At 43.0% G+C, this 17,459-nt stretch overlaps 1 protein-coding gene across 1 annotated transcript in view; it reads left to right on the top strand.

The window, feature by feature from the left end:
• The window catches only part of AK7 (adenylate kinase 7), a 274,267-nt gene that overhangs the window by 218,259 nt on the left and 38,549 nt on the right, over window positions 1-17,459 (top strand). The window contains exons 15-17 of the mRNA XM_085628033.1: window positions 5,109-5,306; window positions 7,227-7,447; window positions 14,618-14,776. Coding sequence (XP_085484159.1) covers window positions 5,109-5,306; window positions 7,227-7,447; window positions 14,618-14,776 — 578 coding nt within the window. The remainder of the gene's footprint in view (window positions 1-5,108; window positions 5,307-7,226; window positions 7,448-14,617; window positions 14,777-17,459) is intronic.

The following is a 17,459-nucleotide window of genomic DNA, read 5'->3' on the forward strand; positions in this document are numbered from 1 at the left end:
TTCATACTCTAACCCAAAGCTGCCTCTGAGCATTCATACTCTATCCCGAAGCTGCCTCTGTGCATCCATACTCTATCCCAAAGCTGCCTCTGCGCATTGATAATCTATCCCAAAGCTGCCTCTGTGCATTCATACTCTAACCCAGAGCTGCCTCTGTTCATTCATACTCTATCCCAAAGCTGCCTGCATTCATTCTCTATCCCAAAGCTGCCTATGTGCATTCATACTCTATCCCGAAGCTGCCTCTGTACATTCATACTCTAATCCAAAACTGCCGCTGCGCATTCATAGTCTAACCCAAAGCTGCCTCTGTGCATTCATATTCTAACCCAAAGCTGCCTCTGTGCATTCATACTCTAACCCAAAGCTGCCTCTGTGCATTCATACTCTATCCCGAAGCTGCCTCTGTGCATCCATACTCTATCCCAAAGCTGCCTCTGCGCATTGATAATCTATCCCAAAGCTGCCTCTGTGCATTCATACTCTAACCCAGAGCTGCCTCTGTTCATTCATACTCTATCCCAAAGCTGCCTGCATTCATTCTCTATCCCAAAGCTGCCTATGTGCGTTCATACTCTATCCCGAAGCTGCCTCTGTGCATCCATACTCTATCCCAACGCTGCCTCTGCGCATTGATAATCTATCCCAAAGCTGCCTCTGTGCATTCATACTCTAACCCAGAGCTGCCTCTGTTCATTCATACTCTATCCCAAAGCTGCCTGCATTCATTCTCTATCCCAAAGCTGCCTATGTGCATTCATACTCTATCCCGAAGCTGCCTCTGTACATTCATACTCTAATCCAAAACTGCCGCTGCGCATTCATAGTCTAACCCAAAGCTGCCTCTGTGCATTCATATTCTAACCCAAAGCTGCCTCTGTGCATTCATACTCTATCCCGAAGCTGCGTCTGTGCATCCATACTCTATCCCAAAGCTGCCTCTGTGCATTCATACTCTATCCCAAAGCTGCCTCTGTGCATTCATACACTATCCCGAAGCTGCCTCTGTGCATTCATACTCTATCCCAAAGCTGCCTGCATTCATTCTCTATCCCAAAGCTGCCTATGTGCATTCATACTCTATCCCAAAGCTGCCTCTGTGCATTCATACTCTATCCCAAAGCTGCCTCTGTGCATTCATACTCTATCCCGAAGCTGCGTCTGTGCATCCATACTCTATCCCAAAGCTGCCTCTGTGCATTCATACTCTATCCCAAAGCTGCCTCTGTGCATTCATACACTATCCCGAAGCTGCCTCTGCGCATCCATACTCTATCCCGAAGCTGCCTCTGCGCATTCATACTCTATCTCAAAGCTGCCTCTGTACATTCATACTCTAATCCAAAACTGCCTCTGTGCATTCATACTCTAACCCAAAGCTGCCTCTGTGCATTCATACTCTATCCCAAAGCTGCCTCTGTGCATTCATACTCTATCCCAAAGCTGCCTCTGTGCATTCATACTCTATCCCGAAGCTGCCTCTGTGCATCCATACTCTATCCCAAAGCTGCCTCTGCGCATTCATACTCTATGCCAAAGCTGCCTCTGTGCATTCATTCTCTATCCCGAAGCTGCCTCTGCTCATCCATACTCTATCCCGAAGCTGCCTCTGCTCATCCATACTCTATCCCAAAGCTGCCTCTGCGCATTCATACTCTATCCCAAAACTGTCTCTGTGCATTCATACTCAAACCCAAAGCTGCCTCTGTGCATTCATACTCTAGCATTCATATTTTATCCCAAAGCTGCCTCTGTGCATTCATACTCTAACTCAAAGCTGCCTCTGTGCATTCATAGTCTATCCCAAAGCTGTCTCAGTGCATTCATACTCTATCCCAAAGCTGCCTCTGTGCATTCATACTCTATCCCGAAGCTGCCTTTGTGCATTCATACTCTATCCCAAAGCTGCCTCTGTGCATTCATACTCTATCCCGAAGCTGCCTCTGTGCATTCATACTCTAACCCAAAGCTGCTTCTGTGCATTCATACTCTAACCCAAAGCTGCCTATGTGCATTCATACTGTAACCCAAAGCTGCCTCTGTGCATTCGTACACTATCCCAAAGCTGTCGCTGTGCATTCGTACTCTAACCCAAAGCTGCCTCTGTGCAGTCATACTCTATCCCAAAGCTGCCTCTGTGCATTCATTCTCTATCCCGAAGCTGCCTCTGTGCATCCATACTCTATCCCAAAGCTGCCTCTGCGCATTGATAATCTATCCCAAAGCTGCCTCTGTGCATTCATACTCTAACACAGAGCTGCCTCTGTTCATTCATTCTCTATCCCAAAGCTGCCTATGTGCATTCATACTCTATCCCAAAGCTGCCTATGTGCATTCATACTCTATCCCGAAGCTGCCTCTGTACATTCATACTCTAATCCAAAACTTCCGCTGCGCATTCATAGTCTAACCCAAAGCTGCCTCTGTGCATTCATATTCTAACCCAAAGCTGCCTCTGTGCATTCATACTCTAACCCAAAGCTGCCTCTGTGCATTCATACTCTATCCCGAAGCTGCCTCTGTGCATCCATACTCTATCCCAAAGCTGCCTCTGCGCATTGATAATCTATCCCAAAGCTGCCTCTGTGCATTCATACTCTAACCCAGAGCTGCCTCTGTTCATTCATACTCTATCCCAAAGCTGCCTGCATTCATTCTCTATCCCAAAGCTGCCTATGTGCATTCATACTCTATCCCGAAGCTGCCTCTGTACATTCATACTCTAATCCAAAACTGCCGCTGCGCATTCATAGTCTAACCCAAAGCTGCCTCTGTGCATTCATATTCTAACCCAAAGCTGCCTCTGTGCATTCATACTCTAACCCAAAGCTGCCTCTGTGCATTCATACTCTATCCCGAAGCTGCCTCTGTGCATCCATACTCTATCCCAAAGCTGCCTCTGCGCATTGATAATCTATCCCAAAGCTGCCTCTGTGCATTCATACTCTAACCCAGAGCTGCCTCTGTTCATTCATACTCTATCCCAAAGCTGCCTGCATTCATTCTCTATCCCAAAGCTGCCTATGTGCGTTCATACTCTATCCCGAAGCTGCCTCTGTGCATCCATACTCTATCCCAACGCTGCCTCTGCGCATTGATAATCTATCCCAAAGCTGCCTCTGTGCATTCATACTCTAACCCAGAGCTGCCTCTGTTCATTCATACTCTATCCCAAAGCTGCCTGCATTCATTCTCTATCCCAAAGCTGCCTATGTGCATTCATACTCTATCCCGAAGCTGCCTCTGTACATTCATACTCTAATCCAAAACTGCCGCTGCGCATTCATAGTCTAACCCAAAGCTGCCTCTGTGCATTCATATTCTAACCCAAAGCTGCCTCTGTGCATTCATACTCTAGCCCAAAGCTGCCTATGTGCATTCATGCTCTACACCTAACGCTATCTGTGTGTATTTTTGCTGTGTCCCTAACACTGCCTCTCTGCATTCATGCTCTAACCCAAAGCTGCCTCTGTGCATTCGTACTCTATCCCAAAGCTGTCTCTGTGCATTCGTACTCGAATCCAAAGCTGCCTCTGTGCATTCATACTCTATCCCGAAGCTGTCTCTGTGCATTCATACTCTAACCCAAAACTGCCTCTGTGCATTTATACTTTAGCCCGAAGCTGCCTCTGTGCTTTCATACTCTATCTTAAAGCTACCTCTGTGCATTCATACTCTATCCCAAAGCTGCCTCTGTGCATTTATACTCTACCTCAAAGCTGCCTACGTGCATTCATACTCTATGCCAAAGCTGCCTCTGTGCATTCATACTCTAACCCAAAGCTGCCTCTGTGCATTCATACTCTAACCCAAAGCTGCCTATGTGCATTCATTCTCTACACCTAACGCTATCTGTGTGTGGTCTTGCTGTGTCCCTATCACTGCCTCTCTGCATTCATGCTCTAATCCCTAATACTGCCTCTGTACATTCATAATGTGGGGCTGCAATTGCTTCTGTGCCTCCTATTCACATCTCAAACACCGCGTCTGCACACTGTAACTTGTGACTTCATCTTCCTCTATATATTCATGCCACGCCGCTGGCACTGTCTGTGTGGCACTGCCTCTGCATTCATAACATAGGACTAACACACCCTTTCCATTCGTACCCTAGAGCAGACAACACCTTAGTTCATTCAGACCTGAGAGCTGATCGTTGCTCTGTGCACTCTCAACTAACATGTGACACTTTCTCTATGCATTCATACCCTATTGCTGACACTCTCTCTCTCTGCATGTATACCCCTTTGCTGACTCTACCTCTCAGCATTCATAGCCCAGGCCTAGAAGTGCGTCTGTGTATCTAAACACCACAGCTATCACTTTCTCGAGTCTCTCTACATTCACACCCCCGGTCTGACACTGTCTGCATACACCTATACCGCAAGGCTGTGACACTGTTTTTTTGTGCATTGAAACTGAATCGCTGACCCTGCCTCTGGGCACTCACACTGCCAGAATGACACAGCCTACACACTTCAGTCTTAAGGCTGAATCTGTAGTCTGAGCGTCCATTACACAGACTGTCATTGTCTGTGCACTCGTGTAAAAGGACTGATGTCTACTCACATCCGTTCCGTTCCCCAAAAGCTTCTCTCTTCTGCGCCCTCACATACCACTACTGACACTTCTTGTAGGTTTTCACACTTGGGTCTTGATTCTGAGCGGGATGTTAAATTCAATCCCTGCTCAATTGGTTCTGTTTTGTTTTGTGCACCCCCTCAATGTTTCCCGGACTGATAGGTCAAACCTGGTGAAATGTACCTGGACAAAATATGAGTGTAAAACCAAATACATGCGGAAATCAGAGTGGTAAACACTGAAGCACACATGTAATTCCCCATTTGGTGTACACACTTGGAATTGAAGGTATTTATCGTACCCCTTCAATGCCTCACTCCATGGTAACGGTATTTACTGGGTACAGTAATTACCTCCCCCTTCACCAAGAAGACACTCTAGTCTAAAGCAAGGACTAACAGATATTGACCTGCTCTTCTGTGTTCACATGTATTCACTGGCCTTGTTTATTTCTGCATGCACACACTTAAGAAATGCATCTACATTTTGCTGGGATGTCTCTGACTGTTCATGTTTTTTGTTCCTAGAATATATTTTCTCCCTAGATGCCTCTGATGAATTCCTTAAGAAACGTATAATCAATCTTCCTGAAAGTGTTGTTGTTGGAACTCACTACACTCAGGATCGATACTTGAGGAATCTTGCCTTGTTCAGGGACTTAAACACAGAAGACGAGACTGTTCTCAATTACTTTGATGAACTCGAAATCCACCCAGATCACATAGGTAAGAATCATGCATTGGACTCATAATGACAACATTGGTATTTTAGCACATGTCGCAGTCATCATAGCAAGAGAATGTTTAGGTAAAGTTTGAAGTGTGATGACATTTGCGCCATTCATGCCAATTCTGTAGTATTCCGCATATACTCGAAGGGGCTTTGGTTCATTCTCCTTCAGCCATTAGCTTATTTGGCTCAGGGACCTTCAGCTATTGGATTAATGTGTTGTCAATCACATTTGAGACCAGCGTAAATTAGTATTTTAGTTTCACCTTCTTTTTATTGGCTGTTTGTGTGTATCCATGCATCTCAATCCGAATATATGAGGGACTATTTTACATCTAAAAAGTACACAGTGTGATCAGACATTTAATTCTTTATTGCATCCATGCATTATATGCACAGAATAATCCTTGTTTTGAATTGTTTCACACCTAGCTGTAACTTGATATTTGGTTTTCCAAGTACATGAATTGTGAGAGTCCAACCAGTTGCATACTGTTCACAAGTCTGTTGCAATGCTCCATAGAAAATGCCTTGTGGTTCCTGCAGTTTTGATAGAAAAGTTTTATATCGATTGCCTCAGAAACTATTTATTGGATGATCACATATTTATGGACTTCTTTGGAGCAAAAAAGGGAAAAGCAGTGCAAAAGGAACCATCTCCAGGTGGATAGTTCTCTCTGTTAAGATTTACGACAGGCTAGCCAACAAGCAAGCCCCAGAAGGTTTCATTCCACCAGAGTAAAGGCTGCTACCACTGCACTGGTGTGCAGTGTGCCAGTCTCGGATGTCTGCCAGGCTGCTACGTGGGTGTCCCTCCACACATTTACAAAACACTTATGCCTGGATAGCCAGGTCCATTGGAAGGGTCATTTCAACCCATCTGTCTAGCAGGATTTCATGGTCTTGAGCCATTCCTCAGACCCACTGCCGGGGGTGGTGCTGCTTTGCTATCTATTATGGGAGAGGATGTAGCCTAACAGCTAGAGAGGTCAACCTCGAAGCTGGGGAACCAGATTCGAGTCACGGCAGGGACGCTCAACATCCTGTGATTCTGGGCAAATCACTTAATCTCCCCATGCTTAACTAAATTAATGTGTCCGTCTAACGCAACTGGTGTTCATGTAAAGCACTCTGATACCTTTGTGCTATATAGAAGTACAACAACAAAAATTACAGAGTGAGTAATCTGGGCTTAGAAGTCTCTGTCAGAAGGATATGGTAGTGGCCTTTGGTAACGCCTTTTCTTGTAGAGACTCCACCAAATTACAGATTCCTCACTGTCCCATCCTCCGCCTGTTCTGTGGAATGGACTCATAAGATCAATTAATAAGATCCCAAACTAAAGCTCTGTAATTGACACATTTAGATTTCTATGGGTTCTGCATCCAACAGCACAGAAGGAGATCAGAGAGAACCTAATGTCAGGGCATGGAAGTGGCACAGAAATAGTGACCCTGACGTCACATCCTGGGTGGGATGGATCGGACGTGGAGCCACATAACCCCATCTATTGACATGCAAGAGAATTGCTATCAAGGATTCTCTGGATCCAGTCTGGCACCTGAGGGTATTCACAAGTTGAGAAATCTACAGTTAGATATAGTCTCTACCAGAGAAAGTGTTACTGAAGGTAAGCAACTTGTTCTTTAGGGTGGTTCTTAGTCACAGTTTTTGTAGCCAGTTGAGTCTTGATGTTAAGCAAGTGCTGAATAGCCTTTGACAACAGTGTTTCTTTCTTTCCATCCAGAAAGTCCAAAAAGGTTTTGCTGCAGGGCCAGATGACCTGCTGCTCAGATTATATGCATAAGTCCCCAATGTATGCTTTCCACTGCATCCAAAAATAATTATGTTGTGCTTGAGGTTGTAGCTAATATCTCGTTTATTAAGTTGTCTAAAACTTTGTGGTTTTGTTGAAGATGTAGCAGCAGATGATGACCCCCAGTACAGAACAGTGACAAAACACATCACCGAAACTGTTGGGGAACCACGGAACTACGGCTTAACACCTGAAGAAATGGCTAAACAAGAAAAGAAAGCAGCCGAAGAGCATCTGGTTGAAGTATTGAGATTAAAGTCTGAAAGGGAGAGAAAAGAGGCAGAAGAGGCAGCAGAAAAGCTTGCTCGTTGGGAAGAGTGGGTATGTCTCACAAATGCACACGCATCCGCATTTCTGTTGCACTCAAGCAAGGACGCTAAAACATGTTCGACTCCCTGCACCGGGCTGTTTCTTGGTATTTTGGCTCTTTAGGCAATATGTAATTTTGTGCATGCCAAGTAAGAGTTCTCCCCTTGCTAAAAGCTTGTCCTTAGCTTCTCTCCCACCCCACCTCACCACTTCTACCAGGGGAGGACAGAGCTTCTGTCTCCACCAGTTTGGGATTGCAAACTAATGCTGCCACCATGTGCAGCTCTCCAAGTACACCTGGCCACCAGCACCCCAGTTATTTCTTTACTTAGACACACATACTGTTGACAATCTTCAAAGCTGATGTTCAGCAACTTTTTCTATTACAAGTCTTGAATTGGTTGTGTTCTGGTTCAGGGAGGACCGGCCCTGGCAGATGGGCTAGACTCACCCTATTGGAGCAGGCGCAGGCGTGATTTGCACATGGGTGGGTCTAAACTGAGGTGCCATGATGGGCAAAAGACCAATGAGTTAGAATGCTATTTCGACTGATTGCCAGTGGTTAGGCATATTGCAAGCATTCCTCCCATTATCATTTGTTTGCTTGATGCACCTCCCTGAGTGACAATGTATTGCCCAGACATGGGTCTAGTACACACCATACCAATGGAACCAAGCTACATCTGACAAGCTCCAATCACGGTGAAACTGGTCTTGGGTTGCTTGTGTTCTGGTTCAGGGAGGACCTGGTCTTGCAATTTGAGCTGGATTGTTCCTATTGTATCATGGTCAAGACTGATTTGCAGAAGGCTGTATCCAAACTGAGGTGGCATGGTGGGCAAAAGAACGATAGGTTGGAATGCTACTCCAAGCAATTGCCAGTGGTGAAAGAACGATAGGTTGGAATGATACTCCAAGCAATTGCCAATGGTGAGACTTATTACATGAATTCCTCCCTTTACCTTTTGTGCCTTTGTAACTTTCCCATTGATCCTACAAGGAAAAATCGACCAATCAGCACTACATCCCATCAGTTGAACAGCTTCTCTTCCTCCCAAATATCCCCTTTCTCCTGCCAGTCTCCTATTTGCCTGCAAGGAAGAACAGACCAGTCAGCACTACATCCCATTAGTCGAACAGCTACTCCCTGTCCTGAGTATCCCGTTTCTTCTCCTAGTATACAATTTGCCTGCAATGAAGGATGGACTATGTTCCCAGTAAGCTACGCGCATGTGTGCGCAGCATCTTTTTCCAGTGCCCAGTCTCTCTCTCGAGGAGCGTGCACACCCCCAGGTCAGAAACTGAGGTCGAAGTGGATGCTTTGAAATGTGCCTCATGAAAGTCAAAGATCAAGGCTGTCAGTAGAAAGTCTGCAGAAATGAAAATGCCTTCTCTTGAAATATGTGTGTATTTATATCTTGGGCAAGGTTTAAAGATGCGTCTTTCAGGAGAAGACATTTTCACTTCAGAACTTTCTATTGACTGCTGTGAGTTTTGACTTCCATGAGGTACATTTCAAATCATTCACTTTGACCTCTGTTTCAGATAACTCACTGGACCTCTAATCATGACTTGCTGATCATCCCCAAGGGGCAGGACTACAATTAAAGAAACTTCATGAAAGAGTGTTTTGTTTCCATAAACTTCAAAGTAATTAAGACTTTTGAAATGGATGGAGCAAGGTTTTGCTTTCCTATCACTTTCCTTGACGCACACAATAACCACTAGCAATTTAAAAAGGAACATCAAGCAATCAGCAGTCCGTGAAGTCCAATAAGGTGCTACATGGCTGGAGTTTGCAAGGAAGGCTTGTAAAAATATTTATCCTTTATATTACTTAATAATAAATGGTTATGTACATCAAAACAATACTTTAAAGGGCTGCACGAGAACAGAGGTTTCAAGGAGGGAACAGGAAAGATGAGTGAAGGAGTAAAGGAACTTTATGGCAAGTGGTTTGCATAAACAAAATATGCTGCCTTAAAGCGTCTTAAGTGCTGAAAGGGAACAGAATCAGAGGTAGAGGGAAGAGTGGGACATTGTGCCACCCTAAGGCTTTTTCAAAGAACTACATAGGGAACTAATAAGAGACAGCTGGGAAGGTGCAATGTAATCCTTCATATGAAACAATATAAATCCATGTTTCCTCATGTACCTCTCACTCATGATCTCTTATTCCTCTTTCTATTTCCCATTTTGCACTTTGAAGTAGTCTTGGGGCAGCATAACAATTAAACAAGCATCCAACAGTCTATAATGTTCTCCTCTTCCATGTACCCAATCTTCATTCCCCTTGTTAGCTTGGGAGCAGCTTTGGGATTGCACATGTACTACACAAACTTCCAGAGTGCCCCAACATTTCCCTTTTCTCTCTCCTCATTTTCCCTCTCTCCTGTCACTACTTTCCTATTCACAGCACTTGGAAGTTGCTTAAAGATTGTACACGGGCTATACAAAATTAAAAAATGCAATGATATTCCTCTTTTCTCTCTCTCCCTCCTTTGGAGACAAAGATGTAAATATTAACTATTTATATTATGTTTAATACTGACATTTAACCTCTTTTTTTGAAAAAAGTTCTGTGTCTAAGAAAACAATTGTCTCTATTTTAAACGTTTTTCTTTTTAAATCTCAGGAAAGCATGTGAAGTTTAATAATGTTTTATCAATTTGTCTAAACGTATTCCATATAAATTTTAACACGTATGAAATGCTGCTATTGTGCTTTTATGATGGTTTGCTTACAATCGAATAAAGCTTTCTTGACTTGAATACTGACAAGTGCTTACAATTTTGACAGTTGGGTAATAGAGACAGAAACATATTAAATAGTCAAGCTTATATGTAGTTTTCATTGGGCATTGTTTTGAAGGGCAAAACAATTTTATTTTGAGGTACAAAAGCCCTGTGTTTCACCTTCATCAGTGATGGCATGTCTCTTGGAAAACATGCTTTCCAAAACTGAAAATGTATATAACAGCCCAACTGATACAATAGGTAGGTTACAATATTTGGTAGTTTGGTTGACGCCTTTTTAAAAAAGGGGTAGTGCTGACATTGTCTTGATTTCGATAAATGTTTTAAAAGTATATAGGCCTAATTTCCTGGTAAGACAGACAATTATTGGGGGAATGGAAAAAAACTGCTGTAATAGGTGGCACTATCCAATTGACATGCTTACTGCTAGTGTTGATTAGATGTGACATGTGAGTTTGTTGTCCACAACCCACCAGTCGTTGAGTAACTTCTTGCTCTGAGGATTGTACCTAAGACTACTTTAAAAAAAGATGTTTGTGAACGTTAGGAGACAAATGCTGTGTAATACAATGGATGCATGGAACCTGAAGACGGAAGGGAATGTGGAGATATCTTAGAACAGATTTCAAAATTATTAGGTACTTTGTGTGAACTCACATTTTTCCAAAACCGAGAGATTGGAAAGTGATCTATTGCTGCAGTATCTTTAGCATGGGATGGGATGGGAAATGAATTGTGACGAAACCTCATGCATATCTTCCAACTGCCCACAAGAAGCTAGTACGGATTTGGAATCCAATAAAAAATGTGTAACCCGATAGTTCCAAGCATGCCGTTATGTCTAGATCCATACTTATAACAGTAAGTGAAACTCCAATTCCTAGCATTCTTAGTGCTCTTGGGTGAAAATCGCTACTGAGTTGCAAGTCACCCTTATGGCATACAGCCATGCTCATTGAAGTGGGCTCATCTAAAAAATAGAGATTGGTTTTCTTTGTCCGAGGTCAATATCACTAACTTTAAGCAGAATCAGTGACTGAGAGATTCTGTAGTTGTTGGGAGGTTAAGAGGAGCTAGGTTCATGCCTGATTTTCCTGATAAAGACTGACAATGTAAATTATTATTATTTTATACTATTGCATGGAAAATTACCTTCTGTAGATATCTTGAAAATCTTGTTTTGATATGGCCCATCCGGACCAATGCTAGACAATCCTGCCCTAGCTTGATGACCAGGGCCTATGTATTTTGGCTAGGTCATGTGTGATATATTATACCATTCCTGGCTACTTGGCATGGGTTTGCACACTACACCTTTTACAGGGTGCAATGGTGAACATCATACTATATAATGCAAACTTTTCATGAACTCAACAGAAGGAAACAGCAGACCAGTAAATGCCAGAATGCAAATGTGACAGTACTGGAGACAAAGGACAGAAGGACTCAACCAAATCCTACAATTTGACAGCAAGTAATGCAAGAGAGAACCACCGCAGATGTTTGCGGCAGCAAGTATCCATGAAGATTTAACAGTGGCAAACTCCATGTTGACAGTCGGAGAGGGCTCAAATAGAGACTCAACCAACCATGTCACTCAGAAGAGGAGCAGAAAATGCCAAAGGGACCTAAAAGCACTGTGACTCTTGTTGACACAACCAGATCTGACAAACTCCTGGAGAGCACATCTGCCAGATACAATGGACTTCTCATATTGCTCGGAATGCACAATTTATATGCCATATTAGATATCTTTGTGTGCACTCCGTAGGTGCAGACTAAAGTGGAGCATGCTGAGCATCTAACTAGAATATAATTTGATCACAATCCACTGCTATTGGTGATGAAGTGGGGTAAGAGAAGGACATCAATTTCAAATTGGAAACCGGTAATAGAGGTATTGGAGGACCAGGTTTTTAGACAAATGGTAGAGAGGCTGCCAAAAATACTTGAAAGAAAATGAGGACATTGCCTCCTCTGTACTGATTGATTGGGTAGCCTTCGAGGCTATTATAAGGGGCAACTGCATTACGGCAGTAGCTAGAGTCAGCCCCACCCTGTCCAAGTAGGTATATAAGTAGGTGCAGGTGGTAAGGGAACTGCAGAAGACTAGGCTTGGACTTCCGGAAGTGCACAAACATTTACTGGAAAAGAGGGAACTATTAGAACATCTAATCCAGAGATTTTTTATATTCCAGGGAAGTTTTGACTATAAGGAATATTTAACAAGAACACATAATGAACATGAGGGGACTGAGAGACTCCTGGCCTAGCTAGCAAACCCCGAGAAGAAAGGATGCCCCATACTAGGGATGAAATATTAGAGGGCCACATGGTATACTCGCAATGCAAGATAAATCAATCTCTCGTAAAATATTATAGGACTCAATATACTCCAATGCCCTCGACAGTGATAAGCAATCAGTTTCTTTGAGAATATTTGCAACTGGACGCATTGGTGTTGATATGGCTAGAGGAGGCAGAGGGCTTGGTGGGATGATATCACTGTTCACAAGGTTAGAGTCACAATTAAAAACCATAGCAAAGATCCCTCGATCAAATGGCCTACCCTTGGAATTCCATGATGAATATATTATGTTAGTGTTGGTAGAGGTATACAGTGAGGTGTAAAATGTGCACAGCCCTCTTCCTATAACTAGGGATCCCATTATAGCATTGCTTCTGAATTAGGGCAAAGATAAGATGTACATGGCATCACACAGACCACTTTCAATGCTCAATGTCAATTATAAAATCCTGAGCAAAATATTAGCTACTTGACTCCTACCTCTGATGCCAAGGCTGATACAAAGGGATCAAAGCTGGTAAACACCTAATCCCTCACACAAGAGCGCATCTGGTAACTTCCGCCCTTCAAAATATCACTTGGTGCCACCTTGTCACAGGTTAGTACCGCCAGAACCAGCCTGCTAACCAGCCCCAGTTAGCCTGTAATCGACTACACTGATACTGAAAATTATCTCTTGCAACTCTTAACTTCACTTTATAGGCAAAAAACTTTCCAAGTGTCCAGCAAACTTACACTTACATTCTACTTCAAGATCTAACGAGAGTCTATTTACCCCTGCTCTCCAAGAGCCCCTGATCTACAAACACCGAATGGTGAAAAAAGATATCTCATCTAGTTTTGAGAGCCTACCTGTCTCCAGACCGGCCTAAACTATGTTAGCACTGACCCCACCAAATTGTGCACATTCTGCCTGAAAGACTAGACAGGTAGGGGCATAGTTAGCAATTGTGCACTAGGTGCAGTGGCATCGGGACAGATTTTCATGTGCCCATCCCCCCAATTATGCTTCTTTTATATTGCCCAACCAGGGGCAGGTAGGGGCATGTTCTTTGCTTGCTTTACGGCCCCTGGTGCCCTTGGTGTGCCACTGCAGACATACAACACCTCTCTGCAGACATATTGCATGGGGAGATCTGCCTAAGGCACTGAATCATGGTGTATGACGTCAGCAGTTCCAGCATGCCAACACATTACGTCTGTGTGCTGATGCTGCAGCGGACATCTTAACATGGGCGGCCAGGTGAGAGGGAAAGCTCTGCTTCCATCTTGTCCGCCCATCTACACAACGATCTGCCCTACCCCATCCCATACTCCACGACCAGCGGTAGCCATTATACAGGAACTGTATTATATATGTTTAGCAACAGTGTCACAATCAATATTTTTTTTCATAGTGTAAAAACATTTATGTAATACAGATGGGGATAACATTGTTTACTCCAGTGTTACACAAGCAGCAAAATTGTGAAAAATGCTTTTGCATTTGTTTCATCTAGGTTTCCACCTTATGGCCATGTTGTGGTGTGCCATGTAATGATGATGATGATGATGAAACAACTTATATAGTGCGCAGCTACTCCTAGAATTGTCCTGGCGTGTAGCAACAGGTCTAATATAGAGATCTAAAAAGATATTCGTTTTGCTTGAAAAGCCAGGATTTCAGCCTTTTTTTAAAGATTGTGGTATTGGTTAGAGCTCGGAGCTCCAAGGTATTGTATTCTATGCAACAGCTCCTTAATCCCCGAGTGATCTTCCACCCACTCTGGCTTGTTGAATTTTAGGAATTGCTGCTACCAGTTTATTAGCTGAACGCAAATTTTTCTGTGGGTTATAAAAATAGAACCTAGCCCTGAGATATGAAATAATGTACAAATGAAGAATGAACATGTTGATATAAGTCCGTCAATGTGAGCCTATTGTAATGTAGGGTTCCTTATCCTGTTGATGAAACAATCAGAGAAGGTGTAGATTTATGTAGAAATTGCACAGATTTAGGAGAGGTATGCGATGCACCTTTGTAGAATGTAAGGATATTTTAGTTTGTGGCATTTCATTTTAATTGCATGCATAAAATGCAGTTTTTTTTAACCCACGTTCTTTGTTCTCCAATTGCAGAATAAGCGTGTAGAGGAAGTGAAGAGACAAGAGCAAGAGATGCTTGAGACACAGACTACTCCTTTGAGAAACTACTTAATGAAGAATGTCATGCCAACTCTTATGGATGGGTTAAATGAATGCTGCAAAATCAGGCCTGATGACCCAGTTGACTTCCTGGTAAGAGACCACATTAGTGAGTCCACTGATCTGAGTTTTCCCTCTGACAAGTGTGAGATTCTAAACCTATCACGTGGACCCTGCTTTAGTTTGAAAGTTGATTTATATTGTATGCCGTGCTGTTATATGAGCCATAAAGAGCACTAACACCATAAGTTTAGCCTTCAGGTGCTAGAGAGCTTAGATGCTTCTCCATTTAACTAACCATCATTGTTACTTGGAGAACATCAATATCTTAATGAGCCAATGAAAATACCAGGTGATTTTAGTAGCCCAGGCAGGTAGTAGAAATTGGTTTACCAGTATGGCTGCCCCCATACGGAAAACAGTTGCCCACCTGGCCTCTGATTGTGAAACATAGAAACCTTCAGAGATTTTTCCACTTCATGAGCTTAACTGATCTATCTTGTTAGTGGTTAGAGATGGTCATTGCGTGATAACTCATGGCCGCTCTATATCTCGTAATGGCTGATGCACTGACAACCCAGGAGAATGGACTACGAAGGTTGCAGGGGTGTCCTGCTCATGCAGGTGCACCCTACACTTAGAACCGAGAACCCTGCCTTTAGGACTGAACGGCCTACTAGAGGGGTGCCTTAGAGGTTTTAAGTGCAGTGATGTTAGATATAAGGAAATTTATATCTTTTGTGAGAGGTGCAAGCACCAACTCACACAGGCTGCAATGACAGGCCTGTAGTCAGAGTTTGGAGGGTCCCTTATGGGTGGCATAATACATGCTGCAGCCCATAGGGGACCCCGGGTATACCTAGACTCTAGGTATCTTAGTACCATATACTAGGGACTTACTGGGGTAACCCAGAAGCCAATTAGGAGTGTATCAAGGTACTCACCATAGACAATTTGGGGAGGAAGCATAGTGACTGGGGTCCTGATTAGCAGGATCCCAGTCAGACTAGTCAGAAAATCTGTATGACACCAGCAAAAGGTGGGTGTAACCATGAAAGCAGATCCTACTTTCCTACAAGAAGGTAGAAAAGAGTAAACATAAATGGAAGCTGCCCAGATCTCGATGTTCCAGCACATCACCTCCGTTTTAGACGAGTTGGAAAGATAACCTGAAAAGACTCCAAACTCATCCATAATTAACTCTACTCTAGGGAGTGCCTCACTTGGGTTATTAGTATATATGAGTAGGTCATCTGCATATAGGGCTACCTTGCTACTGTATGAATTAACACTGAAAGGGGTAATTGACTCATCTAGTCTTATGGCTTAAGCCAAGGGCTCTATGTACAGGTCAAATAACAGGGGCGAGATAGGGCAACCCTGCCTTGTCCCTCTAGTTATGGCAAAGCTAGATGTTAACAGGCCATTTAGTAAAATTGTGGCAGAGGCCCCCTGGTAACAATTGGTCAAAGTCTGGATAAAAGTTAGACCCAAGCCCATTGATTTCAAGAGTTCCCATAAAAAGATCCAACAAACGCGATCAAAGGCTTTAGCCGCATCAAATGCAGCAACAGCCAGGGGCTCCGTCCTTGCTATCGCTAGGTCAATACTGCCAATTAACTGGAGAGTCTGATCCTGAATAAATCTGCCAGGGATGAAGCCCTTTTGGTCCCCATTTATCAGAAAGGGGATTACTTTGACCAATCTCCCTGCGAGTATGCTCATAAAGATCTTATAATCAGCATTTAGCAGGGAGATTGGTCTATATGAATCTGCTTTACGGGGATCTTTCCCTGGTTTTAGTACAAGAACAATAGTAGCTTCTTTCCAAGAATTTGGAACTCTACCACTTGGACTATATATTGAGTTAAACAATTCACACATCCCAGGGATTAACTCATTCTGTAGTATTTTATATACTTTGCCTGCAAGGGCATCCGTCCCTGCAGCTTTATTGCTCTTAACCTTGCTAATATATAGTTTTACTTCTAAATCTGTTATAGGAGCATCTATAATGAGTCGGCTGCTTTCAGTTAACATAGGTAGTTCTTTGGATTGCAACCACTTCTGAATACTGTCTGAATTTGGTAAAGACTCCTCTCTATATAGATCTGAAAACAGGGACACAAGGCATCTCTGCATGTCCTCCCATTTTCCTGAGCTCTCCCCACTCTCATCTATGATTAGTTCACTTATGTTTTTTTTAGCGCGGTCTGCTCTTGCTTTCCAAGCTAAAATAGCCCCCGCTTTTTCGCCATATTCAAAATGTTGCATGTTTTGAACAGACCACTGTGCCTTAATTTTAGTCTCTAATTTACCTCTATAGTCCTGCCGTAGATGTTCAAGATCTTTATTAATTTGTGTCATTTTTTCATTTGAGTACTGGGGATTATTTGTCCTTTCGCCCTCCAATTTACTTATATTATTTTCCAAGTTTTTAAAGGTTGATATTTCTTCTCGATTTTTGGAGCAAATCAAACTATGTAACTGACCTCTTAGGTTTGATTTGAAGGCATCCCAAACAAATTCTAAGGAAGTGGAACCCAGATTAAGTTGAAAATAATCTACTGTGGAGGCTTTGAGAGTATTAATAATATGGATGTTAGAAAGCATTGACCGTTTTAATGTCCATCTAGGTCTGGGGGTTCTCCTTCCTCCTGAACATGAAAATGTAAAAAATATAGGTGCATGATCCGAGAGGATGGTAGGTAGAATCGAGATATCAAGAACATTCTCCAAGACAGACCTATCAGCTAATATGTAATCAATTCTTGAA

Source organism: Triturus cristatus, chromosome 9 (genome assembly GCF_964204655.1).
Source record: "Triturus cristatus chromosome 9, aTriCri1.1, whole genome shotgun sequence".
NCBI classification, from domain to species: domain Eukaryota; kingdom Metazoa; phylum Chordata; class Amphibia; order Caudata; family Salamandridae; genus Triturus; species Triturus cristatus.